The sequence below is a fragment of the Caretta caretta genome, chromosome 9, assembly GCF_965140235.1.
Source record: "Caretta caretta isolate rCarCar2 chromosome 9, rCarCar1.hap1, whole genome shotgun sequence".
In the NCBI taxonomy this organism is placed as follows: Eukaryota; Metazoa; Chordata; order Testudines; family Cheloniidae; genus Caretta; species Caretta caretta.
The window spans coordinates 36,998,274-37,025,088 of NC_134214.1; the positions used below are offsets into that span (position 1 = coordinate 36,998,274).

The 26,815-nt window shown below is 40.8% G+C and overlaps 1 protein-coding gene across 2 annotated transcripts in view; it reads left to right on the forward strand.

The window, feature by feature from the left end:
- SERPINE2 (serpin family E member 2) overlaps nucleotides 1–17,156 on the forward strand; it is a 39,005-nt gene extending 21,849 nt beyond the window's left edge. For both annotated transcript variants that reach the window (XM_048864746.2, XM_048864747.2), the window contains exons 2-9: nucleotides 349–624; nucleotides 5,287–5,514; nucleotides 6,358–6,555; nucleotides 11,470–11,668; nucleotides 11,805–11,905; nucleotides 15,065–15,151; nucleotides 15,896–15,979; nucleotides 16,460–17,156. In XM_048864746.2, the coding sequence (XP_048720703.1) occupies nucleotides 369–624; nucleotides 5,287–5,514; nucleotides 6,358–6,555; nucleotides 11,470–11,668; nucleotides 11,805–11,905; nucleotides 15,065–15,151; nucleotides 15,896–15,979; nucleotides 16,460–16,497 (1,191 nt within the window). In that variant the 5' untranslated portion in view covers nucleotides 349–368 and the 3' untranslated portion in view covers nucleotides 16,498–17,156. The remainder of the gene's footprint in view (nucleotides 1–348; nucleotides 625–5,286; nucleotides 5,515–6,357; nucleotides 6,556–11,469; nucleotides 11,669–11,804; nucleotides 11,906–15,064; nucleotides 15,152–15,895; nucleotides 15,980–16,459) is intronic.
- Nucleotides 17,157–26,815: the final 9,659 nt, after the last annotated feature.

A 26,815-nucleotide genomic window follows, 5' to 3' on the forward strand; every position in this document is an offset into this window, starting at 1 on the left:
AAGACACAGGTAACTGAACTTGGACTTAGTCTGTTTTAGTGGAGTTTTACCTGCAGCATAAAATAAGCATATGACTCAGCACAATTGTCATTCTTTCTGCTTCTGGAAGGCTCTGGACTTGGAATAGTAGGGGTACTGAACTTGAGGTTTGAGGCTTATTGGCAAAGCTATGTAAAATTTTCACAAAACATCCACTACATATGCCTGACTTTGTCTAATGTTAGAGAGACAGCTACAACTACACTGCATTTAGTGCATGTAAGTGTAGCAGAGAATTTTTATGCTCATGAAAGTGGTCTTTAACTTTTTTTTGTTTTTTTTTTTCTGTTTTTTTTTTGTCTCCTTTAGGTTATTTTTGTTTAGAAATCATGAACTGGCACTTCCTTCTCCTTTTCACCGCTGTGACTTTAACATCTGTGTGGTCCCAGTTCAATCCTTTATCTCTTGAGGAACTTGGCTCTGACATTGGAATCCAAGTTTTCAATCAGATAGTCAAAGCTAGACCTCAGGAGAATATTGTGGTTTCTCCACATGGGATTGCATCTGTACTGGGAATACTTCAGCTGGGTGCTGATGGCAAGACAAAGAAGCAGCTGACAACTGTGATGAGATACAGCGTAAATGGTCAGTTTTTATCTGTTGTTATGCAGGTTTTTTATACAGTGATTCATAAACTTTTAAGGCTGGAAGGACAATATATTTTAATGGGGGGTTCTTCAAATTCTGCTACATTCTTTGCATCACAAGCCAGTTTTAGTAAACAGTGATCAGCACGAAGAGAAGGCCATACCTCCTAAAATGTCTCCTACAATATAGGCTACCAGATAAACATGGACCCAGTTTAGGTAGAAAATTCAAATTCCATCCCTTCTCACTGATGTTGGTGCCATGCTTTGGGGTGACCTATAAACTATTTATGTGGAGGATATGGAAAGATATATGGGGATAATTTGAGTCTCTTGAGCTCAGAAAATCAGTTTCTGCCATTCCAAGTACTCCTCCAACAACAATACAATCTACTTGGTCCAGCTACATGGCATTACGTGCAGCTTAAGCATCTCTTGAAGGACACATTTGATCCGGATGTGCTTGGGAGCACCAGAGACTCCAGAATTGGTGATGTGTAGAGAGCTCTCTAGGTTCACCTGAACATCTGTAGCCTGTTATGTCTTCCTGACCCAAAAGATCCTCCTGAATTTAGATTGCCTGTACCATGACTGGAACAAAGATTGGTGTGTGTTGTTGACCCCTGGCCTGTGGGGAAGTGCCTTGAAAACCATTTAAAAGCTCTACTATTGATCTACAATTAAGACTGATCCAGCAGAAAATTATTTCTTCTTCGAGTGCTTGCTCATGTTGATTCCATTCTAGGTGCGTGCGCGCCCACGTGCACAGTTGTTGAAGACTTTTGCCTTAGCAGTATCCGTAGGGTCAGCTGTGGCACCCCCTTGAGTGCTGCACCCATACATCGGTATATTAGGCGCCACTGACCCAACGCCCTCTTAGCTCCTTCTTACCTCCCATGAGGTTGGAGTGCCTCGTCTTGCCATTCGCAAGAGCACGAGCGGTTCTTCATAGACCTTTGTTCTACCTAATCTGTACATCAGTGGTCACCAACCGGTTGATCGTGATCAACTGGTTGATCTTAGAGGATCTCCCAGATGGCCAGATTCCTCAAGGGCCTTGAGCACCTCTACCCACATGTCGAGGACCCTGTTCCCCTGTAGGACTTGAACCTAGTGCTATCACGGGTTATCCTTTCGAGCCTTTGGCTTTCTGTCCTCTCCTTCTTCTGTCTTGGAAGATTGCATTCCTGGCCACAGTGACTTCAGCCCACCGTGTCTCGGAGATTCAGGTGCTCACCTCCGAACCACCCTATATGGTCTTCTACAAGGACAATATCCAGTTGAGACCCCACCTGGCTTTCCTGCACAAGGTGATCTCTGTTTCATTCAAGCCAGGACCTTTACTTACCAGTCTTCTTTCCAAGGCCGCATAAGTCAGAAACGGAGCTTAGATTGCATGCCTTGGACTTTAGGAGGGCTCTAGCCTTCTACATCAACAGGACCAAGCCATTCCATAAGTCTACACAGTTGTTCATTGCAGTGGCTGACAGTATGAAAGTATACCGTGTATCCGCCCAAAGAATTTCTTCTTGGATCACTGCCTGCTTCTGCTATGATCAAGTGAAGGTGCTGCCCCTGGCGATTGTCACCACCCATTTGACCAGGGCACAGGCCTCTTAGGCTGCTTTTCTGGCCCAGGTGCCTATCCAGGACATCTGCAGGGCGACCACTTGGTCATCCATCCATACGTTTACATCCCACTACACACTTACCCAGCAGGCCTGGGATGATGCTGGCTTCGGTAGGGCAGTACTGCAAGCTGTGAAACTGTGAACTCTGAGCCCACCTCCATAGATACTGCTTTTGAGTGACCTAAAATGGAATCAACATGAGCAAGCACTCGCAGAAAAAAAACGGTTACCTGCCTTTTATAACTATTGTTCTTTGAAATGTGTTGCTCATCTCCATTCCATTACCTGCTCTCCTACCCCTCTGTCGGAGTTACTAGCAAGAAGGAACTGAGAGGGTGTCGGGTCGGCAGTGTCTAATATACTGACACATGAGCACAGCACTCAAGGGGGTGCCACAGCCAACCCTACGGATACTGCTAAGGCAAAAGTCTGACAACTGTAGGCGCGGACACACCTAGAATGGAGTGGACATGAGCAACACATCTCGAAGAACAACAGTTACGAAAGGTAGGTGATCATTTTTGTTGTTGCTGTTCATACTGGTTCCTGTGTAGGTTACAGTGTGTGGCCTTGCCAAAATATATTTCTGCTGGAGATTTGGGTCTCATAGAGCCACACTGGCTCACATGTTTTGGGACTGTCCCAGGATACAGACCTTGTTGGCAGTTTCAGCCAAGGGGCCAAGAAATGAATGAGACTAAACAGTCCTTGTAGCTTTACAGATAATCTCTGCAGCACAAAGTTGAAGTCCAATGCCAGCATAGTATGGGTAGATTGCAATGCCTCTATCCCTGTTGTACTACAACAGCCTTTAATTTAAGATTTCAGAAATTATTGGGCAATAAAATTATTTTTATATTTAGTTTCTTATAGGCCTCTGAGCCCATTTAGTTGGCGGGCTCTCTTTTGGATCTTTTGATGCTTTTTTGGCTTTGCTTCTGTTTCTTCTGTCAAGATCCCAGACTCTCTAGCCTTTCCCGGGCCGCCTTTCTATTCAAACATCCCTTTCTTTCAGTCTCTGTTCCTGACATTGGCATAAATCCCTGTTATTCCTCTACCAGTTCCTTTCCTCTAGAGAGTAGGGTGAGAGTACTTGCTGCTTCTTAGCATGCCAGTGAGGCTTAGCAGCAGCACAGAATGCTGGCACTTACAGAATCTTAAAGGAGCTGTGTTTATGAAATGTGAAACCTTCCAAAAGGTGAGTACATTTTCAGACCTATAAAGAATGAGCAATGTTGATGTTTTCCTGTAACACACTGTCCCCTCCTTAATTGCTTTGCTGTGCAGTTTTCTGTGTTGGGTACAGCTAAATGATTTAGTGTTGCTTAATAAAATATCCAAATGTTGAAGATTCAAATCCTTTTATGGGGTAATCTTGAATTTAAAAGCATTTGAGTTTTCTAAACATAGCTATTTGCAAGAGTTTCAATGCTTCAAAATTAATGAATTTATTCGGTTTTGGTTGACTTAGTCTAACAATCCTAGACACATGAGACAAACTTTTCTGTAGTGTGACCCATATCTTAATATAAAGAGTCTCATGGACCACCACCTTTTTTATGTTTGCATGGACCTCCTCTTCTCTTGTTCATGATTGCCTAATAACCCTGTGACAGCTACAAAAGTTGCTTACTTGGAAAGGTAACTCTAGGGACGTATTTAAAGCATTTTTAGCTATCTTTTAATGCAATTTAGTATCTAGAAGCAAGGAGGAGAGCCAGTACCATGTGCGCAGCCAGCTCTCCCTAAACCACCAGCAAATTTCAGTGGATGACTTGTGGGGTACAGACTAACTTGAAAACATCTGTTATGGTATGCTCACCAAAAGAATATGTCCATAATATTGAAGACAGTGAATACACGGAGATCATGTGATCTGTCTTACTAAAGGAGTCACAGTAATGTAACCAGCAGGGCCAACTATTGAGGACTTATCCTACATGGAGCTGAAATGGTGGTTGTTGAATCTTTTGCTTTCTTTTTTTCCCTTCTCAGCTCCTTTTTTGTGTGGCTTGTTTAGAAGCATTAATGACCGAACTGAGGTGTGACCAATGTAATAGTTTTCCTGTGCTGCTCTAAGGGCATGTCTACACTTACGGGGGTCATAACACCTTCCTTGGAAGACCACTCTTTCATAGAGACTTTTATGGAGCATATTGCAACCTATTAATAGTTGATACCTTTGGATAAATACTCTGCTTCCGATTAGATGTTGGAGTCTAATACTGAATTTCCTTACTAGTGTAGCCTAGTCTTCAGATTTAATTTTAGTTTGTTCCGGAAACTTTCCAAAGGTCGGTCTCTCTCTCTCTTTTTTGGTTAGCACACAGTTTCCAGAAAACTTTTTTATATCCACCCTATTCCTTACTGAATGGAATGGAGGGATCAAAAATGACTACCTTAGTTTTTCAGTTTATGGTCTTAGTCCCTGCCCCCCCCACCCCATGACTTCTGCCTCTTAGGCACAGGAATAAGGGTAGTTCCCCTGGTCCTTCTACTCTGAGTGGCCAGAATGAATATCCTTATTCAGTTGTAGCTGCTGGGAAGATGAGGACTCTCATCCACAAAATAACATTGTAGTATTGTGTTAAGTTGCAGTGCTGTAAACATGTCAGCATAGGGTCAGGATGTTGCAGCCTAATTTATGTTGTGGCTCTCTAGTGTAATTGATGACAGTTTAACTAGATTGTTTTTGTTTGTTTGTACCTATTCAGGAATAAACATTTTAACTGTATTGTCCATGCCAGAAAGTTATTGATTAATATACCACACCAGGACTCTGATGAACAGTACAAGGATTAGACAAAGAGCCAAATTCTTCGCTGTGAAGTAGTGTCCTTCAGATAAGTCAGAGATCCTGTTGCTCAGATGAGTGTTTAAGAATGTCTGTCAATGGCATTGGTATTCTTTCTTTACCCCATCATGTTAGTGTGTGTGTGGATGTCCGTAATTACTGGTACAAGTTAACTCCTTTAAAGCTTCTCTTTGATTTTCCTTTCTAAATAAAACTTGCTGTTATTTCTAACTAGGAGTTGGTAAAGTATTAAAGAAGATAAACAAGGCCATAGTCTCAAAGAAGAATAAAGACATTGTGACAGTTGCTAATGCAGTGTTTGTAAAGAGTGGCTTTAAAATGGAAGTGCCTTTTGTTACAAGAAACAAAGAGGTGTTTCAGTGCAGTGTCAAGACGGTGGATTTCGAGGACAAAAATGCAGCATGCAATTCCATAAACCAGTGGGTGAAAAATGAAACAAGGGGTAGGTATTGAATTTTTTGTGTAACTATGTTAAACACTTATTTTATAGACACACTAAAGTTAAGAGAGAGGTAAAAAGTTTTTTAAAAGTGGTGGGAAGACACTACAGCATCTCAACTTATCCCTAGTATTTTTTTTTTTTTAAACTTGGGTGCACCTTGCCTAACTACTTGGAGATGCATGGTATCTATTGTCCTTTAAGAGTCACTTCTATGAAGCTAATTACAGTGATGTTATTTTCATAAACAAAGAGAAACTGCAAAACCTACCACTCCCATTATTCAAAATTATCTACATATTGCTGAGGCCAGAGTTCGGGTTTTACATTACAGCATAATTAGCTTGTGTTGCATCTTGGTATCTGTTGGGAGATGAGTGACATCATGGGGATGCTTGCAGTGTGTCATTGATTGTGGTAAAGGCAATAGATGGGTGGCAACAAGTGTTGGAGATTTTTCCTTTTAACTTTTCATTTCCAGGCTGTGGCTGATTCAGCCTTAATTGTTTACTAAACTAAGCACACAACAAATGTTGCTAAATAACTCCCTACCTGAGCACAACTCTTAGATGGGTGCTAGTGTTCCCTTGCTAGTGAAAACTAAGATCCTAATACAGCTGCCACTATACTCAGTAAAATGACTCCACTGATGTCAGCGGGCCCTGAAATGAGCGGAGCTATAATTCTTCAGGCTGGAGTTAGCAGCCATCTTTGCTCCAATTCAGAATGAATGTTACCTAGTGAATTACAAAGTACATTGGCACTTCTGTTTCCTCATGACCAACTGGCTTACATTGTGACAGAAAATGCTCAATTTCCCCCCTTCCTTTTTTATTTTATTTTCAGGTATGATTGATAATCTCTTATCTCCAGACATTATTGATGGTGCTTTGACCAGGTTGGCGCTGGTAAATGCGGTGTATTTCAAAGGCTTATGGAAATCTCGTTTTCAACCTGAAAATACAAAGAAACGCACATTTAATGGAGCTGATGGGAAGACTTACCAAGTACCTATGCTGGCCCAGTTGTCTCTGTTCCGCTGTGGTAAGCTCAGGAGCTAGTTTCTTGTAAATGAAACACAAAACTTTTTGCACTGTACTCCTTTCAAAATGTAGGCAAAGAAGGTTAATGTATGTGTTTGTGGGGGGGATACATAGCATTCCTGTTTGAGTAGATATTTGTGTTGAAAGCTACTGTTGGGTAAGTGGGAAAACTTTTCAAACTCGTATCTCCTGTGGATTAAACCTTGAGAACTGTGAATGGTCTGCACCTTTGGAAATCGGGTGACTTTTATTTAGGTGCATTGTTTTAGATGCTCCTGTTCAAAACCTTTGGCCAAATAGATAAGAAATAAAATGTGTCCTGTCCTTAATCAAAAACCTATCTAAAGTAGAAAACCTTAGAATTACTTTGTTTTTATATTGTATTTTACCCATATATTGTGGGAAGGAATATGCTTTAAAAATCTGCAAATAAAAATTAAAATACAGAGTTCTTTAATAGCAGGCCATAATAAGTGTAAACAAAGCATGCTTAAATTCAGTTTAGATTCTGAAGTAGTGGACAGCTGGAAACAGCTTTTCAGACAATAGCCATTAAACCAAGGGACTGAGTAGCACAGGGTTAGTATTTTAGTTGTTTACCTCTGGAGGCCAGCATTTAAATTCTAAATTGGGTTGCAAGTGAAAAGGAGTTCACTGGATTCAGCCTAATTTCTATGTCTGTCACAAAACCAGAACAGAAGCCCACATGACTGGCAGCCTCTACTCAAGAGTTCCAGTACTGAAATGAGAAAAGGAGTTCTTGTGGCACCTTAGAGACTAACCAATTTATTTGAGCATGAGCTTTCGTGAGCTACAGCTCACTTCATCGGATGCATCATCGGAGCTGTAGCTCACGAAAGCTCATGCTCAAATAAATTGGTTAGTCTCTAAGATGCCACAAGTACTCCTTTTCTTTTTGCGAATACAGACTAACACGGCTGTTACTCTGAAACCTGAGTACTGAAATGGGTTTTGCTGGTCAGGCTCACAGTGCATTGGCAGCATTTTTAGAAGTGTGTATGCATGTTTTCTGCCTGTGGTCTAAGATGAGAGACATGCTATTGGTAACTTGCTTTTGTATGCACTAAACATTGTTACAGTGAATAAATGTAGAAATATATCTGAAAAAATAATGTTACTGGTAAAGGAATGTACCATCAGCTTGCCAAGAGGGCAAACATAAATGTATTGCCTCTATTTTTTCGCTTATAAGTGATCAGTGTTAAAAATGTGCTCGTTTAGCCAACATAGGAGCTTAAAAATATATCACTCTCTGGTTTAAAAAATATGAAACTATTTTGTACCTTGGCCATGTCCTGAAAATCTTTACACATTAAAGCAAAAATTAAATGCTTAAGACAGATAAAACTTGAGAGCTGTGAATGAAAATCACGTATTGAAATATTTAGGATCTATACTTCAGCAAATGACCACACGTCACGGTCAGGTCTTGCTTACAATTCTTGTATTACCCTAAAATTCATAGGGCCAGAATTTGATGTAAATAGGGAGTAACTCTTTTATTACATTGTTGTAACTGTGATTAGAATCAAGGCCATTATTTTCAAGGCCTTTAGATGGAAAGTATTAAGCTTCCTGTTTCAGAATTGAAACACATGTTTCAGGTTAGGTGTCTTAATACAGTTGAATGCAGAGGTTCTCAGATTTCTTAGTAGTGTGAGAAGCATCTGAGGAGCAAAAACATCTTGTAGATACCCTCCATGCCCATTTTCAGCTCTGAAGATCACAGCATCCTATGGCAACTACAGCAACTGTTTGGAAACGTAGTATGGGAAAGTAAAGTGTGTGTTGCTCTTTTTAAATGTAATTTAGCCATTGTGAATGAGGGAAGCTGTCAACATGTAATCACCAGGCTCTCTGCGGACCACTAGTTTGAGAACTACAAGCTTAACGTAAAGGAGATAATGAGACAGAAAACATTTTCTTTAGTTGAGCTGGAAAAGGAGGTGAGCTAGAAAAAGAGGTAAGGTAACTGCTCCCTTCTGCCATCTCTGTAATGAGCTGATTTCATGCAAGCAGTCTTAAGGTTGCAGAGTTCTGCTAACAAGGTTAATTTTCTGGTACAGAAATCCCTCATCAATTTGGGTTGGCATGCAGATGGGGATTTTGATCCAGAGTGGGAAGTGTAGTGAGATGTTGCTGCTGTGTAGTGACTCTGTCCCAAATATCAGTCTCTAGCACATTGTGATCTGTGCACATAGACGAGCTCTTCTCATCTGAGAGACTCCTTTAAGTCTGCTCTGATGAAACTTGTTCTTTTGGCACTTGTCTAAAAAGCCATATTAACTGAAAAAAGGGTGGAGCAGGAAGAGGGACCCTATTCAACTAGGGTAGCCAGCTGCCTGGTTTTTGACTGGAAAATCCAGTTGAAAAAGGGACTTGATTGGGTGTCCAGTCAGCAGTACAGTCTGGATACCCAAAGTCCAGTTACAGGTGGCAGCAGAGGCACTGGGTCATCACCTTTGCCAACCCCTATTCAGCTGGGGCTGCCTCCTACCTGCATCGGATGGCTGCAATTCCCAGCCCGGCTTTGCGAGTCCCTCCCAACCTAGGGAGAGGGGAGCAGGAGGTAAGAGGGGAAAAGCAGCAAACAATGAGGAGATGTGGGAAGAGGAGTGAATGGGGTGGAGCCTTGGAGGGAAGAGGTGGGGCGGAGGAGGTTCTGGCACTCCTACTGGTGTGTCTAGTTTTTAAATATTACAAAGTTGGCAACCCTATAAAGGGACTATCCACTCAAGACAATGTTACAACAGAATCTAAATGCATAGAGCATAACACTGAGGGAAGAGTTTCCTTCGTGGTCTTACAAGTAAGTGCTTTTCAGCTAAATATGTAGGCAGCATGCTGTCCACCCAGCTGCTGATGGTAAGAATTCTAGTTGATAAGGGATTCCCTGTCACAAAAAGGAATCTCTTTGATTAGGAAACCAACCTATTAGAGTCTATCAGCCTCCAACGTGTCTCCAGAAAAGTAAAGAAAATAATTAGCTTTAATTATTTAATTTAATTTAAATAAAATGCTATTAATTAGACATAGGAAAGACTCTCAGATTGCTAATGGATCTTCAAGTTGCAATGCAGTCCTCTGAGATGGGACATCTATAGATAAACTGCTAGCTGTAATCCTCCATGACTAACACCTGTGATGTTTTGTTAAAGTACCAGTTAGTGTCTTGATAGTTAAAGGGGTCTTTTAAGAATTTTAGCATGAGCTGAGCTGGCTGGAGGCCTATTATGGTGTGTAATGCTTTACCAGCAATAGGAGCTACTTGTGGAAATCTCTTTACTCTTGAATAAATTTCAGGATGTCTTTTTATTGCTTTCTTTTTGTGAGAAGAGATGTTATTGTGAAACAAGTTTGGTGATTAACTTAATTTGTTAACTTCTTCCTTTTTTCTGTTAACTATAAAATAAGGAGAACTTTAGTCCATTTCCCAGATAAATTGTGTCCTGGAACATATAAAATGGTTTTCAGTTCCCTTAGCCTTTTTGACCACTTATTTTCTTGTAACTCTGTCTCCATATGTATTCTTTGCTGATCAAGATCCATTCAAGTAGCTAGACTTTTTTTTTCTACTTTCTTTTCCAACTGGTAAACAAGCCTGTTGTGCTTTTCATCAGCCCTGTTAGTGTTATTGCATAGTACTTTCAGTTTCATGTCCTAATATCCCGTAACAGAACAAGGAAGACGATAGTCTGGGTTTTTTGTTTGTTTCCAAGTGGTATGGAAATAGTATGCTACTATGCTCATAATAGTATGCTACTGATGTAATTATGGTCTTTAACTAGAGTAGTTATGGTCCCTGGTGGATTACCAGCAGCAGTTTGAATGCTAGCATAATTTGTATGTAGGTGTTTATGCTGGAAAGTTTTATTAGGATGCACCATTGGATTTATGTCTAGCCACAATAAACTGCTGCTAAAGTAGCATCACATGGGACAAAAAAATCCAATAATCTTTTGAACGATCCCATACTGAAAACTGCCTTTTAAAACACTAACAGGATTTTGCATCTTTTAATAATAATGGAAAGACCCCTATTGACTTCAGTGGCCTTTGGATGAGACCCCATGTATGTGTACCCACTGAATATGGTCCTGCACATTACAGATAGTCAGTGGCCTGCTACAATCTGTTGTGCATCATGTGCTTACAAACTGCTGGCAGTCCTATACTGGGCAATATCTAAGTTCCTAAGCTTGTCTTTTTTTTTTTTTTTTTTTGGCTACCCTCTGTTCTTATTGTTATGTGTCCTTTACTTGCCTACCTTACTGTTTCCAGGGGAGTCTCCTTGGTGAACTGTAGCAGTAGGCTCTTTTACTCACAGTTCAGAAGCAGCACAAGATTCAAAGGGGTTCAAATGCAGATGGTGTGGCAGTTGGCAGAGACTGTTAAAGACTCTTTCTGATCCCCAGTGTACCATAGTCCTTAGAGGAAAAGAGAACCTGCTTTACAAAAGGAATCTCGTGCTCTCTTTTGGATGGTCTTTTATTTCCATCATGTCTCCCACCCACTACCGTTTCAGTAGATGCTGATGAGACTCTGAAGCAGGCTGCAGCATGGCTATTTATATTTTCAAAGGAACTCCAACAATCCACCAAGTAATATTCATGTAACTTGTAGAAACTAATCTGAGACACCATAGAGTAGATTTTTTGGCTCTGTCTGCATTGCATTATCAAATGTAACATTTATATAGACTCCATGCTTGTTATGTAAGTGAACTCTACTGGAAGATGGTAACCCAACTGTGACATTGAGACTTTACAGTTACAATAATATTAAAGCTTTGCCAATAGGTTTAACATTTTTACTCACTACTGCTTTTGAATATCCGAGGTTGAAGGCTTTTAACTGTTTGAGAATTATGACTTCTCTCTCTCCCTCTCCTTAGGCACAACAAGTACCCCAAATGACTTGTGGTATAACATAATTGAATTGCCTTACCATGGCGAAAGCATCAGTATGTTGATTGCTCTGCCTACAGAAAGCACTACCCCTCTCTCTGCCATCATTCCTCACATCAGCACAAAAACAATACAGAGCTGGATGACAACCATGATACAAAAGAGAGTGCAAGTTATTTTACCCAAGTGAGTACTAATATCTTCCAGTCTCTTCTCCCCCCCAACCCCCAAAATAAGGAATTCTTCTATAGTCCTTCTCAGCGCTTAAAGCAACATTTAGTCATAATTCTGATGTCTCTTCTATTTTGCATGCTGCAATCAGGTTCACAGCAGTAGCAGAAACAGATTTAAAGGAGCCTCTGAAAGTACTTGGCATTACAGATCTGTTTGAGCAGTCAAAGGCAAACTTTGCAAAAATAACAAGTAGGTTGTCTTGTTTAAATTCTTCTTCTTCCGGTTTTTGTTCACGTTTTCTAGAACTGCTGTTTTACAATTGCAATTATTAAAACAACCTGCTGCTTTGAAACATTTCCACCAAAAGGCAAACTTCTAAATTAATAACAAAGTTAACCATATGGTGTGTCTTGCGAGAAGTAAATAAAATGTTATGAGGCATTTTCACAGTCAGAGTCGTACATTTTCTTCAATATTTTTCCTTTTGGCTTACAAAAAAATCATGTTAGATGAGACCATAATGGAAGATGTAATTGAGGCACTTTTTTTCTTTTACAATTTGTTTTATAAACTTTGCATCAACAGACTTGAGAGAAAGGAAGGATGTCTGCCAAATTGATGGTAATGTTGAGTAAAAATGGAACAGTCATTGAACTGCCTAATTGATCCATAAACTTTTTTCTCTTTCTGACAATGGAGCACTGACTTCTAAAAGAGAACTGGATGTCTTGTGGCTATGAATTTTATGTCGCCATCAGATTTCTGATTAGTTACTCGGGGGGGGGGGGAAACCATCCAAAACAAAAAGACCTTGCTTGTTAACACAACTCATTTATATCTCTTATACACTTCTCCACTTGAAATAAGAGATTAAGTTCCTTTAAGGGCTATCAAACGGTTAAAAAAATTAATTGCAATGAATTGCAGTTTTAATCACACTGTTAAACATTAACAATACCAATTTAAATTTATTATAAATATTTTGGATGTTTTTCTACATTTTCAAATATATTGATTTTTATTACAACGCAGAATACAAAGTGTAGAATGCTCATTTCACATTATTTTTATTACAAATATTTGCACGGTAATAAAAGTGCAATGTACAAGTCGATGCATGAAGAGGTATATGACTGTATAGCATATCTGGCACATAAATACCTTGTAATGCTGGCTACAACAGTGCCATACAAATGCCTGGTCTCACTTTCAGGTGACATTGTAAATCAGCAGCAGGCAGCAGTATCTCCCGTAAATGTAAACAAGCTTTTTGTCTTAGCAATTGGCTGAACAAGAAGTAGAACTGAATGGACTTGTAGGCTCTAAAGTTTTACATTGTTTTGTTTTTGAGTGCGGTTATTTTAAAAAAAAAAATTCTACATTTGTAAGTTGCACTTTTATGATCAAGAGATTGCACTACGGTACTTGTATGAGGTGAACTGAAACATACTATTTCTTTTGTTTATCCTTTTTACAGTGCAAATATTTGTCATAAAAATAATATAAAGTGAGCACTGTACACTTTGTATTCTGTTGTAACTGAAGTCAATATATTTGAAAATGTAGAAAATATTTATAATTTATATTGGTATTGGTTAGCAGTGCAAGTAAAACTGATTAATCACGATTAATTTTTTTAATTGAGTTAATTTGTTTTGAGTTAATCACGTGAGTTTACTGCAATTAATTGTGAGCCCTTGGTCCTTTATTTTATTGGAAGCAAAGTGTTCTATTTAAACAGTTTTTAAGGTACTCAGGATGAATTTAAATTGTATTACCTGTTGCTATAATTTCTGTATTTAAGAAAAAATTACTCTGATTACAAATTTTCAGTTTTACCTTTAAAACCACAAAATAAGCTCAGAATCTAAGATTGTACCAGTAGTTTTTAAAAATGATTTGTGTTGCTGCATCTTTAGGGTAAACTATGTCCTCCAGTCACCTAGACATTTTCTATCCCATTTATTTTATTACTGTCATCATAAACATAATGCACTTAATCAGTGAGTGAATTGTGCCACTGATTTCTGCATCACTAAATAAAGCCAGGGCAAAAGATTCTGATTTTGGACATTGTCCATCACCATGTGTTTGTTTTAATGATATACACAAGCATGTGCTAATACTGCAATGGCATGTATACACAAATGCCATAGCAGACTTGTTTAGTGTGTTAAATTTCATATTAGCACTCTTTCTGTGCTTTGGCTAATGTATGTGTTAACTAATAGCAACACTGTGCCTGTGTTAATACTTCTCAATTTAACAACTGATATACTACGGTTATATAAGAAACAGTCACGCAGAAGTCCCACTAATCCATTCCTTTACATGAAGCATATTGTATGCTTTCTCTGCTTGGTGTCATCAGATTGGCTGCTTCTGTAGTGATCAGATCCAGCAACTGCATCTTAACAACAGGACAAAATCCTCTTGCCTACACCATGATTTCAATCTTTACTAGGATTGCCAGGTGTCCAATTTTCGACCAGACCACCCAGTCGAAAAGGGACCCTGGCTGCTCCGGTCAGCACTGCTGACCAGGCTGTTAAAAGTCCGATCAGCGGGGCTAAGGCAGGCTCCCTGCCTGCCATGGGTCCACACAGCTCCCGGAAGCAGCAGCATGTCCCTACTCCAGCTCCTATTTCATAGGGGCAGCCAAGGGGCTCAGCATGCTGTCTGCGCCCCAAGCGCTGGCTCTGCAGTTCCCATTGGCCAGGAACCATGGCCAATGGGAGATGCGGGGGGCAGTGTCTGCGGATGGGGCAGCACACAGAGCCGCCTGGCCGCACCTCTGCGTAGGAGCCGGAGAGGGCACATGCCGCTGCTTCCAGGAGCTGATTGAGGTAAGTGGTGCTGGGAGCCTGCACCCCGACCCTCCTCCCCCGCGCCTGCCCCAGCCCTGATCCCCCTCCCATCCTCTGAACCCCTCAGTCCCAGCCCAGAGCCCCCCCGCCGCTGTGCTCGAGCCCTGATCTCCCTCACGCCCTCCAAACCGCTGGGTCCCAGCCCAGAGCAGCCTCCTGCATCCTATATCCCTCATCTCTGGCCCCACACCAGAGCCTGCACCCTCAGCTGGAGCCATCATCCCCTGCACCCCAATCCTCTGTCCCAGCCTGGTGAAAATGAGCGAGGGTGTGCGACAGAAGGAAGGGGGGAGATGGAGTGAGAGGGGGGCAGGGCCTCTGAGACAGCATGCAGCGGGGCAGGGCAAGGGTGTTTGGTTTTGTGTGAATAGAAAGTTGGCAACCCTAGTCTGTGCTAGAATTGTAGCAGCCTTCTCATGCTCTGCTATACAGTTGGTCTACCAGATACAAGAAACTTACTACTTTGGAAAACTTTACATACAGTATAACAAATGTATAACTGCATGTTAATACAAGTGCTGTTCTTGTTTTGGTCACACAGGAACGGAAAGCCTTCATGTATCTCATATTTTGCAAAAAGCAAAAATTGAAGTTAGTGAAGATGGAACCAAAGCTTCTGCAGCAACAAGTAAGTAGTTCTCTCTCTGGTTTAATTTAATCCTTAATTAAAAGTAACTATACTAAAACAAATTAATTAGATTTTCTCTGAAGTGGGAAACCTTTTGTGAACGCTTAAATTGAGATCACTTCAGCAGAAGCACATACTCAGAAAGGACAGTAAAAAATCAAGTGAATTTTACCATTGAGAGGTGGTTTTTTGTTTTTGTTTAAGTGAATTTTATGTCAATACAGAATTAGTTAAACATAGCCTTCCACAAATTGTAAACAGTCTCTTCACTCCACTAGCTACCTATAGAACAGCATCAAGTTTAAAATTTAGTGGCCAAATCCTTGGCTCCTAATATGCCTCCTTGTGCTGTTCCAGAGGCACGCATTTATGCCACACTGCTCTAAGATGGCAGCTGGGTTTTCCTGTAGGGGAACAATCTTGAATTTTGATGTTAATTATTAGTTCTTCTCTTTTTTGAATGGATTGTGTGGTTCTGGTGAGCAATATAAGAAGGCTCATTTGCAATAGATAGCATTGGATAAAATGGCCTCCTGTGGCTGACCCATGCTGCCACTGGTGATTATAAAACAATTAATAAACTGATGCATGATAGTGAAATGGAACATCTAAAGGAGCAAACAAATATCGAATGCAAATCATAAACCTGTTTGATGCTTCATATTTGCACTGTTTGTAGTGTGATAGTGTTTGGCTTGTTTAATTTTCCATCCCATTTTTCTCTTCTTTCACTTTCTTTGGAAGCTGCAATTTTAATAGCCAGGTCTTCCCCTCCTTGGTTTATAGTAGACAGACCATTTGTATTTTTCATCCGTCACAATCCTACAGGTAAGCAAAGTTTGTATTATTTTGCGTGCAAGTTGAGTTCATACAGTATAATGACTACATGCAAACTGTAATTTCTAGGTGGGAAAGCTTGAAGCTGTCCAGTAGGTGCTGCTAAAACAAATACAAAAGATGCTTCTGTATTATGCTTTTAACTTTGTTTAAAATAAACCAGAAGAACTGGAAAACCTACTCCACAGGAGGTCAGACTAGATGATCATGATGGTCCCTTCTGACCTTAAAGTGTATGGGAGGGTCTTGGGAGAATCTATATTCGTATACACTCCAAACTCACCTAAAAACAAATAGTTTGTTAATCTACAGTTCCCCTAACCAAAACAAAGAAAGCTCATGGAGTGTGAAACAGCCTTCTTATCTAGATTTTATTTGAATGCATTCTGTAAATGTATTTTTCAGTGAATGCTCTACAATACTTACAAATTGGATATATGTAGTAATATTGGTCTTTATTTAATCCCTTAGGTGCAGTCTTGTTTATGGGACAAATAAACAAACCTTGAGTACGGAAAAGGTTTTCCTTAAGAAGCAAAGTAGAGACTCATTTGATACATCCTTGCTAGTTCCGTTAAATATTTTCGTACACTACTTTCACTTCACTCAAGAACTAGTTTTTAGCCTGCTGTGACTAGATTTTGAAAAAAGAGTCAATGTAGTTCTGGTTTTGTGGGAAAATACAAATTGAAAACTATGATACCTTTTCAAAATGTCTAAAAGATTCTTTGAACTACTGAATGGTTGCCTATGCTAACAAACTTACTGAGCTTTTTCTGTCCTAAGAATTTTATGCATAGTTTTTGTGGGAGGGTTTTAACAAGAGCATGACTAAACAAACCATTTCTGTTAGCATTGATTTTTCTGTGGAAAATGTCTTTGGGTTTGTAGATGTCCCTTCAACACTATTTTTGCCCTTGAATGGCTTGATGACTGGGTATCTTTTGTGGAACTAGATGAAAAGCTCTAGCAGTTTATTTTATATAATGCATGTAACACTGAGGTAAAGTTTTAAAGAACTAATGTCTTGATAACACATTTGCATTGACGTCCTATTTTACTGTAATGTAAACTTGTCATTGCTAGTATTCACTTTGTATTGGATTTAAATTTTATATCTGTTTTTGTACAAAGGAAAAAATAAAATGCATTATGAACAGTCAGAGAAGCCAAGGTATCACAGCAATGTGCTGGTGAGCATTTGTGGGCAGGACTCCTGGGAGCCACTTGTTAAAATTCTACCACCAACTGAAAGGATGGTTTTCTTGATTTCCCTAGCCTGATGGAGCTAAGCCTCTCTGCAATCTGCTAAACGAGTCCTGCCGTGGATGACTTATCCCTAAGGCTTCAAAAATATGTTTGAAGAGCAAATATTTTGTCTTTGCAGTGCCCCAGATTGCACCTAATGGCAGGTGTTTTCAAAAATGTACCGGAGGAGAAGATCTCAGCTCCCCCCTACGAGGTCCTTTCCCACACTTCAAAGGATGCAAGTTAAACAGTATTATTATCAACACCTGGAGGATATCGTTTAGGAACAGTGTATCAGCAAAGTGTTCCAAGGAAGAGCACGTGATGGGTTTGCTTATCACTGAGTTGCCTTCCTACTTGTTTGAGAGCATTTTTGTGTAATTAGTTGGGGTGGGGCTGGAAGTATGGAAAGAGCAGATTCTTGAGTCTCTCATATCACCTCTCTGTGAGCAAATGTATCCCTGTGACTTGGGGTCTGCTCTGGTGCAAGGCAACAGAGACTCAGTGTGGATAAAATGCTCCCATTCTGTTGCAGTAGAGTCCTACACACGTGCATTGGCGTAACTGTCTGCATAAGGTGCAGAGTGGTGGAGAGTTGGGCCCATTGTGTTTATCACAAGCCTAAGAGCATTTAAAACTTGTGTGAACTCGTATGTTAACTTAGCAGTTGAAGAAAATGATAGTTCCACATAACAAGCACATCTGCATCTGTCCCGGATTTAAATTATCAGCAGTATGAGATATCAGGACTGGGTCTCATTAAAATAAGCTGTCAACATTGATAACTGCTTATTTGCAATAGCAGGAATAAGGAAATATCTGATCATTTATGTCTAGAAAATGATTGTGATTTTCAGGAGATCTTATGTGGAGAAGTCGTACCTATATAGGGAAGTAGCACTATATGCGCTGTGCTGTGTGGCAGACAACGGGTAATAAAGCTTGTAATTTCTGAGAGTCCGCTTAAAGAAGAATACAAGAAATTTAATAAAGCACTGCTGGCATAGTCAGTAGCATTTGTAACCCTTCTGCCAACATGGGCCAGGTTCTCTCCCGCACCAAGATATGCGCAGAACAGGAGGTAGGAAGGGGGCCTTCAGAGAGCCATTGTAGCTCCCTGACTCTGAAGCTGTTACTAGTCTCACTCTTTGGCAGGGCCCTGTGTTTCTGGGGTGGGGAAAGGAGTGCTCTGAAATTTTAGTCCCTATATACTACAGTGAGGCAGACCTGTTTTCAAACCTGTATGTTAGTACAGCTCTCAAAGCAGCTAACGAGGCTCAGCCCCAAGTGCCACTGAACCTTGACTCCCATGTGGTTCTCTTTTTGTGTACATTAAGAGCAGTAAACCAGAGGGCCTGAATGAAGCTGAGCTGCCTCTTAAGAGAGTGCCCCTTCTTTTGCTCACCTCTTAATTCACCCCAAAGATGTTGGGAGGAGGTAGATCTTGCCCTATGATGGTAGATAACTCTTGGAAGAAGCCAGATCTCGTTGCCTACAACCCCCAAAGAAGTTGAGGGGGAAGTCAGTAGGAACCAGATCCTCTTCCCTATCTCTGTCCATGATGCACTGAATTACAGGAGCTGGGTCTAGCTACTCCAGATGCCTAGTTGTGTAACTGATCCTAATTTGTTGTATTGGTGAACCTTTCTGGCCAGCAAGCCTCACCTCCATAAGACGCAGTCTAAAGGTAAGGATGGAAATAGGGAGCCTGAGCACAGAGAGGAGCCAGATGAGGCTCACGTGTGTTAGTTGCTTAAATGGAAAAATTGAATTCTAAGCCCTTTTAAACCCACAAATGTAAATTAGCTCTGCTCTTCCCTGTGGGACTTTCCAATTTTTCCAGGCATCTGACTAGAAGTTAAAGAGTTGGTCAAAAATTTCCATCAAAACTGTTTTTCAGCTATAAATTGGGTTTTCAGATAAACAATTTTTTTTATCAAACAGGACTTGGGCAGGAGCTATCAGTGAGAATAAACAGTATGAACTTTGTACGATAAGAAGGGTTTGAATTACGGGGGGGGGCAAAAAAGTGTTCATGTCTCCAGAAATGAAAAACAGCAACTTTACTGTGTCCCCTAACTTAGCCCTCTTCTCCCCTTAAACAACTACTTTATCCTTCCCTTCCAAAACTGCAAAAAGTAAACAAAAAACCCTTCTCTTGGCATGGGATGAAGTATTTGAATCCTCAGGCACACCGGAAGGCTTCCTTTGAAAATCAGAAGAGGGGTCAAAATTGGATTTTCAACAGAAACCTTTTCATCTTTAGTTGTGGAGTCTGTGACCTCTTTGTTCATAATTTAGTGACATGTCATTTATTGAATCGGACTGGGACTAGTGAACAATTTTCCAAGTAAAAGCAGCAGCACAGAGCTAAACAAAGACAGTGTCAGTGAAATCTACCCATCTGCCTACAAATTTTAGGATCCGCAGTCGAAATATTTAGTATCTAGGACTCGTTTCTTGAATTCCACAATTCTTGATGCTCCCCGTTGTAGAATTGTTTCAGTAGTAACACAAGGCTGAAAAGCTGATTGAAATGTCTAACAAAGGTGATAAAATGAGTCTGAACAAGATATATTCTGTTTATTGACTTTCTCCAAACCCTTAGTCTAAAAGAGGGATAAGCAGAAGGTCTGGGAGAAGGGAGAGAAATATGTATCTAAAAAGTTAGTGGCTGGATTGGCCACTGTAAAGATTATAGATCCCTGCAGAGTCAAGGGTGTTTTTGTGATAAACCCCTGACAGCAACAATACTGTTCCCACAAACACAGACTTTGAGTTCAGTGAGTTATTTCATATAAAATATCCAAATGGCCACTGATAGAGTGATGCTTTAGCACTGAACTGTGCTTGTGCTTTGTGCTGTTTTTCTCATTAATTCTTATTGCACCATAGTCTCTTCAGTCTACTGGCTGTTTTCCCAGTTCTTTAAGGCTTTTTGGGTATCCACCCAAGACCTTCTGGAAATTGGAATTTTGATGCCTTCATGTTTCTGGACATCCATCTTAACTTCACTTAAAGGAAGAATGTTGAGGTGGCTGGGCCCGAATCACACTTTTTCTCCCACTGCCCCTGTTTGTTCCATAGCCCATCTAATTCTCGATCTCTACCCCACAAAAGACTCAAAGGATTCTGTACCCTATTTTCTTTTCTTCAAGGGGCACCACGCTGTCTGTAGCCCTATAGATGTGTGCAATCCCACAATAACCAGCCTGCCTACATCCCTGTGATGGTAGAAAAATAATTCTGCCTCCGTATTCAAAACAGAGGTTGGAAACAGAGTGACCATATGGAAGCGAACTTGCGCTTTTAATTACAACCTACCTCTTATTGGCATCCTTTAGAAAGGAAACTATTTTCCTTAGAGAGGTGGTGTGTCGTAATGGATTGATCACTGGCCTGGGCCTCAGGAAATGTAGCTTCTATTCCCAGTGCTGCGGCGGGGTGACCTTGTGCAAATATTTCACCTCCATTTCCCCATCTCTAAAATGCAGATGATGATACAGAGTTCCTTTATGAAGCACTTTCATATCTACTGATGAAAAGTGCTTAATAAGAGCTAGGTATTCAAATGTGGATGGTGCGCTGGGCAGGGAATGAACATGGGTAAATAATTTTATCTGCATTTTTTGGGGTGAGTCTGAGGGGCAGGAAGAAGAAAGGAAACAGAGGGGGAACAGTCAGTGACTGTTTCCTGCAAGAAGGGCTACAATCAAGAAACTCTCGATATGAAAGTGCATCCTCTTTAGAAAGCAATTAAAGGTAGTGAAGCTGGGTGGCTACATAGGATTTCTCATAGTTAAATGTGTCTACTAGAAATGAACTCATTTGTTTTCTGAAAAGGAAATTTTGTTCATCTGGTGGATCGTAAAGTTTTTCATAATTTCAGAGGCTTAAAATATTTTCTCTCGTGCTTTTCTTCAATCTTATTAAATTTTTGAAATATTCTTGAGGTCTTGCATGCTGCATATGCCATCAGCCTGGCTCACTTAAACCTAGTTCTATTTTTATTTTTTAAGTCTTGGCCATTAATGGGGAAAAAAGCAAAATTCTCAACCTGTGTAAATCTGATATAGCTCCATTGATTTCAATGAAACTATGCTGATTTACACATGCTGAGGATCTGGGCCAGAGAGTTCAACCATGGCAACCAATTTCAGAAAGTTTCTTCTCTTAAAATGCTGTTTGTCACCTGGCAATATAGTACTGTAGTAGACCAAGGCTAATAAAGGTTAAAAAGAATAAGAATTTCAGATCCACATCTAGGAACAGAGCTGCAACCTCCACTAAGGAGTGGAAACAATAACTATTTTCCCATCTTATCGCACTTTAAAAAATGGAAAGTGCTTTAGCTGTAAACTTGCAAATCAAAAAATGTTTAATAATTCAGGTTCTAAGTTTAGGCCTCTAATCTGAAGTATGGTTCATTTATGGTTTGAGGCAGTGGTTGCAGTTTGTCTGGTGGTGATTTGCATTATCATAGTGGCTGGAATGCCATTAGTCTAGGCGCTGTACAAACAGTGCAAGATAGTCTCTGCTCTGAAGAGCTTTCAGTCTAAATAGACACACCTAGGCAGAGACAAGAGGCACAGACAGGTGAAATCACTCAGGTCACATAGCAAATCAGAGATACAACTGGTGGGATCCTGCTGTCAGTCCCAGGGAAGTGCACCATCTACTGGTGACATTATGGAGATGATCAGACCAGACACCACCACTTCTGGACTACAACCCTAAATTGGTATGTTTGCTGATTATGCTTCTCTGTGCACTGTTGATATGTGTTTATGGGCTGAGTGAGGTGTTTTTAGCTTCTAGAGTAATAAAAGTACCTCAACATTGTTTTCCTCCCAAACTTGTGGGCCCGTGCTACATTCAGATCCCTCTGGAAATCTTGCTGGTCCAATTTTAGCTCCTTAGTGAGAGAGGCTGGGAATCCTCCCACACACTTTTTTCCACCTGCCAGGACTTCAAGACCTTCCAGAACTTTCATTTCCATTCCTATTTCTCAGTGACCCTGAAATGCAGAGTCCTCAAATCCAAGTGTACTATCTACCAAAAGAGTGTTTATGCAACAGGATGAGACCATCAGATTTCTTTTATGAAGCACTTAACACATTTTGGGATACATCAAAAGCAAATATTAATGAGCCAGATTATTTCCTGTGCCAAGATCCACTTCTTTCTAGAAAGAGGAGTGCCTACTAAGGAGCTGGTTTTGGTATCTTGATTTACAAGCCATATTTGCATCAGCACTGATATAATTTGCACCAGTTGGCTATAGACCCTAATGTACCGTGCAGTAGCTGAGGGTTGCTGAAATGCAGCTCTGCTCTATACCTAACATGCTCCACTAGCATTATGCCACCTGAACTCCCCTTGTTCCAGGGGAATTCTTAGCTGGGCAGTTAGTCAGTTTGTGGCATCTGAGAAACACAAAGGTCACCAGAATGAGGGGAAAGAGTCTGGCCCCATGAAATGTAAAAGTGTGTGAGAGCAGAGTGGCCAAGTTGTCACCAGTACATTCCAGATACGTGTTGGGATTCCATGTGAGACCTCTTTCCACTCTGCTTCCTGAGAACGCAGTTCGACTCCAGCCTTCATCTCTCAGATATCTTTATTTGCCATACAGCAATGCTATGCTGAGTTGATCAGACTGAAACGCAGGGGGGATAGATGTAGGGTACATCACAGCTCCAAAGTTGCACAGAAATCTTCTCCCTTTATATACATTACCTATCTCATTGCATTTACTATACATTGCATCACACATTTTTGGATTGGCTTGGTTACTTGGCAGGAACCAATCCCTGTGCAGCATGCACTGACCATGGTTCAGCTTGCTCTTTACCTCATCTCTACATTCCTAACTTCCCTTGTTATCTATTTCATCATAAATAGATCCCTGCATGTTCTCCCTCTTATCTTAGTTGGGTCAGACATTCTGTCGTCTTAGCATGCTGACCTATTTACTTATCTTATTTAACACAAATATTGTTTTCAGCCTAATTTATTTCCTTCCCTAATCCTGTCTTCCAAAAAATGAGGCCTCTCGCCCTGTGTTAATCACTCATGTCAGGCCAGACCTCACTACAGTGTCCCTGTTCCAACCCTACCTGGCTGTAACTGTCAGGGCATGATCCAATTCCTGTCAGATGACCACTTGTAGAGGGCTTTACAGTAACAGAACTGCCTCCAGCCCCAGATTTCCACTCTGCCTGTATATCTGAAGTGCTGCTGCTCTTTCACTTTCTGGTTTTGGCCTTTTCCTTTCAGTTATTAATCTGACAATTAATAGCCTACACATTTTGTCAACTTTGGTCCCCATCGCCATAGGATGGGATCATCCTCCTGGGGACTGAGCTCTGCTGAAACAAATAATTATATACTTTAAGCATGTGGTTAAGGGCTCTGCTGGATCAGGATCATAGTGCTTAGTTCCTTATAGAATTAATGCCTATCTGAGCAGCATCTTTCATAGCAGAGTGTCTACTCATGCCTAGCATACATAAGGAGCTAGGGAAGTTGAAGAATTTGCTCTGTATTTTCAGTGACATTTCATTTTTTCTTTTTAGAACGAAACTTTTATTTTTAAATCATCCTACAAGAACCAGGTTCAATGAGCCAATAATGTTGCACCTTAGAGACTAACCAATTTATTTGAGCATGAGCTTTCGTGAGCTACAGCTCATGCTCAAATAAATTGGTTAGTCTCTAAGGTGCCACAAGTACTCCTTTTCTTTTTGCGAATACAGACTAACACGGCTGTTCCTCTGAAACCAATAATGTTGGTGAATTTCCTGGCCTTTGATGGCTTTATCACATGTGGTAGTACTTAAACATCCACTTCTGTATTTAATATTATCTTCTTTTATTAACACCTCTTCAGGGAGCTAATAAAATTTGCCATCTGTAAAGTGTATAGAGACATACCCTTTATAAGATTTGGTATGTATAATGAACAAGGCATGATTATAGCACCCTCTTGTGGCCAAGTTATGAACTTGCTTTGTATTTAACTACTTCAAAGAAAGCCTTGACTTACAATTAAATGGTTTCAGAGTAGCAGCTGTGTTAGTCTGTGTCCGCAAAAAGAAAAGGAGGACTTGTGGCACCTTAGAGACTAACAAATTTATTTGAGCATAAGCTTTCGTGAGCTACAGCTCACTTCATCGGATGCATTCAGTGGAAAATACAGTGTGGAGATTTATATACACAGAGAACATGAAACAATGGGTGTTACCATACACACTGTAATGAGAGTGATCAGGTAAGGTGAGCTATTACCAGCAGGAGAGTGTGGGGGGGAACCTTTTGTAGTGATAATCAAGGTGGGCCATTTCCAGCAGTTGACAAGAATGTCTGAGGAACAGCGGGTGGCGGGGGAATAAACATGGGGAAATAGTTATGCTTTGTGTAATGACCCATCCACTCCCAGTCTTTATTCAAGCCTAAGTTAATTGTATCCAGTTTGCAAATTAATTCCAATTCAGCAGTCTCTCGTTGGAGTCTGTTTTTGAAGTTTTTTTTTGTTGAATTGCCACTTTTAGGTCTGTAATCGAGTGACCAAAGAGATTGAAATGTTCTCCGACTGGTTTTTGAATGTTATAATTCTTGACATCTGATTTGTGTCCATCAATTCTTTTACGTAGAGACTGTCCAGTTTGGCCAATGTACATGGCAGAGGGGCATTGCTGGCACATGATGGCATATATCACATTGGTAGATGTGCAGGTGAATGAGCCTCTGACAGTGTGGCTGATGTGATTAGGCCCTATGATGGTGTCCCCTGAATAGATATATGGACACAGTTGGCAACGGGCTTTGTTGCAAGGATAGGTTCCTGGATTAGTGGTTCTGGTGTGTGGTTACTGGTGAGTATTTGTTTCAGGTTGGGGGGCTGTCTGTAAGCAAGGGCTGGCCTGTCCCCCAAGATCTGTGAGAGTGATGGGTCATCCTTCAGGATAGATAGTAGATCCTTGATGGGTTGTATCCTATGGAGCCCTAACCACAAATTAAAGCTGCTCTGCACTAACAATGAGTGCAGAAGGAAAAAGATATAAGAAAATTCAACCACAACACTTTTTAGATTTCTCTTTGAGATTCGTACCTGCTGCCATAAGGAATGAGACAGCACAAGGTCAAAAACAATGGTGACAGTTTTCCAAATATTTGTTTTATTTTTTGCCAAAATCCTATTTTTGTTATAATGGATCAGACCAATGGAACAGCTAGTCTAGTATCCTATCTCTGACAGAGTGGACAGTACCAGGCCAGCTGTCTGAGGAAGAAGCTAGCAGCAGGTAGTTCTGGGGTAATCTGTCCCCAGGAAAAGGTTCCTCCTAACCCCCAGTAGCTAGTAGCTGACTTTTACCCTGAAGGATATTGGTTTCAAAGCTCTTATCTGCTGTTGTCTTGGAGCCATAGTATCAGCGCTATGCCCCCAACTTTGGGGAACAGTCTCTAGGAGGAATCTCTTCAGGGCCTTACTGCCTCCTTAAACTGAAGCTCAGGGGCTCCAGCACTCTTGTTTCACACTGTGAGCTCTGTTCAGCAAGGCCAACTGAGATAGACTCCTGGAAGAGACTCATACACTCTTTGGGGATTAACGCGAAGCATTCGCGGCAACACTCACAGTGTTGTCAAAGCAGTAGTGCCTATTAGTCAGAGTGCAGGATAGAAAGTCCTTAGGTTGGCATAGAGGAAGGAAGGTTAGAGCATAGCCCAAGTCCTTTCTAGTTTGCCCGGAACCCAGCTGAGCTCTGTCTTTCTCTGTTTTACCTCCTTCCTCAGATCACAGGTGAGAGCCCAGCCTCCTTTCAGTAGCCGACTCTTAGCCCCCAACTTCACACCTCTCCAGCTGGGGGATATTGCTGCACTTCCTTTCTGAGCAGTGGGGAAATCCGTATCCCTCTAGGTCATTGGTCTCTTGGTATCTATGGCCTCCTGGTTGGATTTGCCACTGTCTTCTCTCATTCTGCATTGATATGGAGTTGCCTTGACCGGTCCTTTTTTTAATGAGGCATTCAGGCTCAGACAGCTAGATGACAATTATACCTATGTCTTTTAGCCTGCCCAGAGAGCAAACAGTCCTTCCCCCTGACCCTGGGTACTCTTGTGAAATATGAGAGAAACTGAGGTGCATACACAAGATGCATAAAAAAAATTACAGGAAATTCCCACTTTGTCACAATTGCAACTCGGCTATTCTTGTTATCCAGAGAAATATCCAGGCCTTTTTTTCTCTGTATTTGGTCAGAATGTAAGGAGGAGGACACCAAAATTGTGTCTTGGTTTTTCATCCACATTTTATTTTCACTGAAATTTTCTGCCTAGCTCTACTCACCATGCTGTTCTAACCTGACTAGGGAAGTTGTTGAGCAGCAAAAAGTCTGATTGATCTTTAGCTGTTATAGGGCTTGGCTTCACTGTAATGCTTCAATGAAGACCCTACCTATGCCAATGGGAGGGCTTCTCCCACTGGTGTAGGAAATCCACGTCCCTGAGAGCTGGTAGTTAGATCGATGGGAGAATTCGGAAGTTGAGAGTAGCAGACTGGAGCCTATGACCTAGAACAGG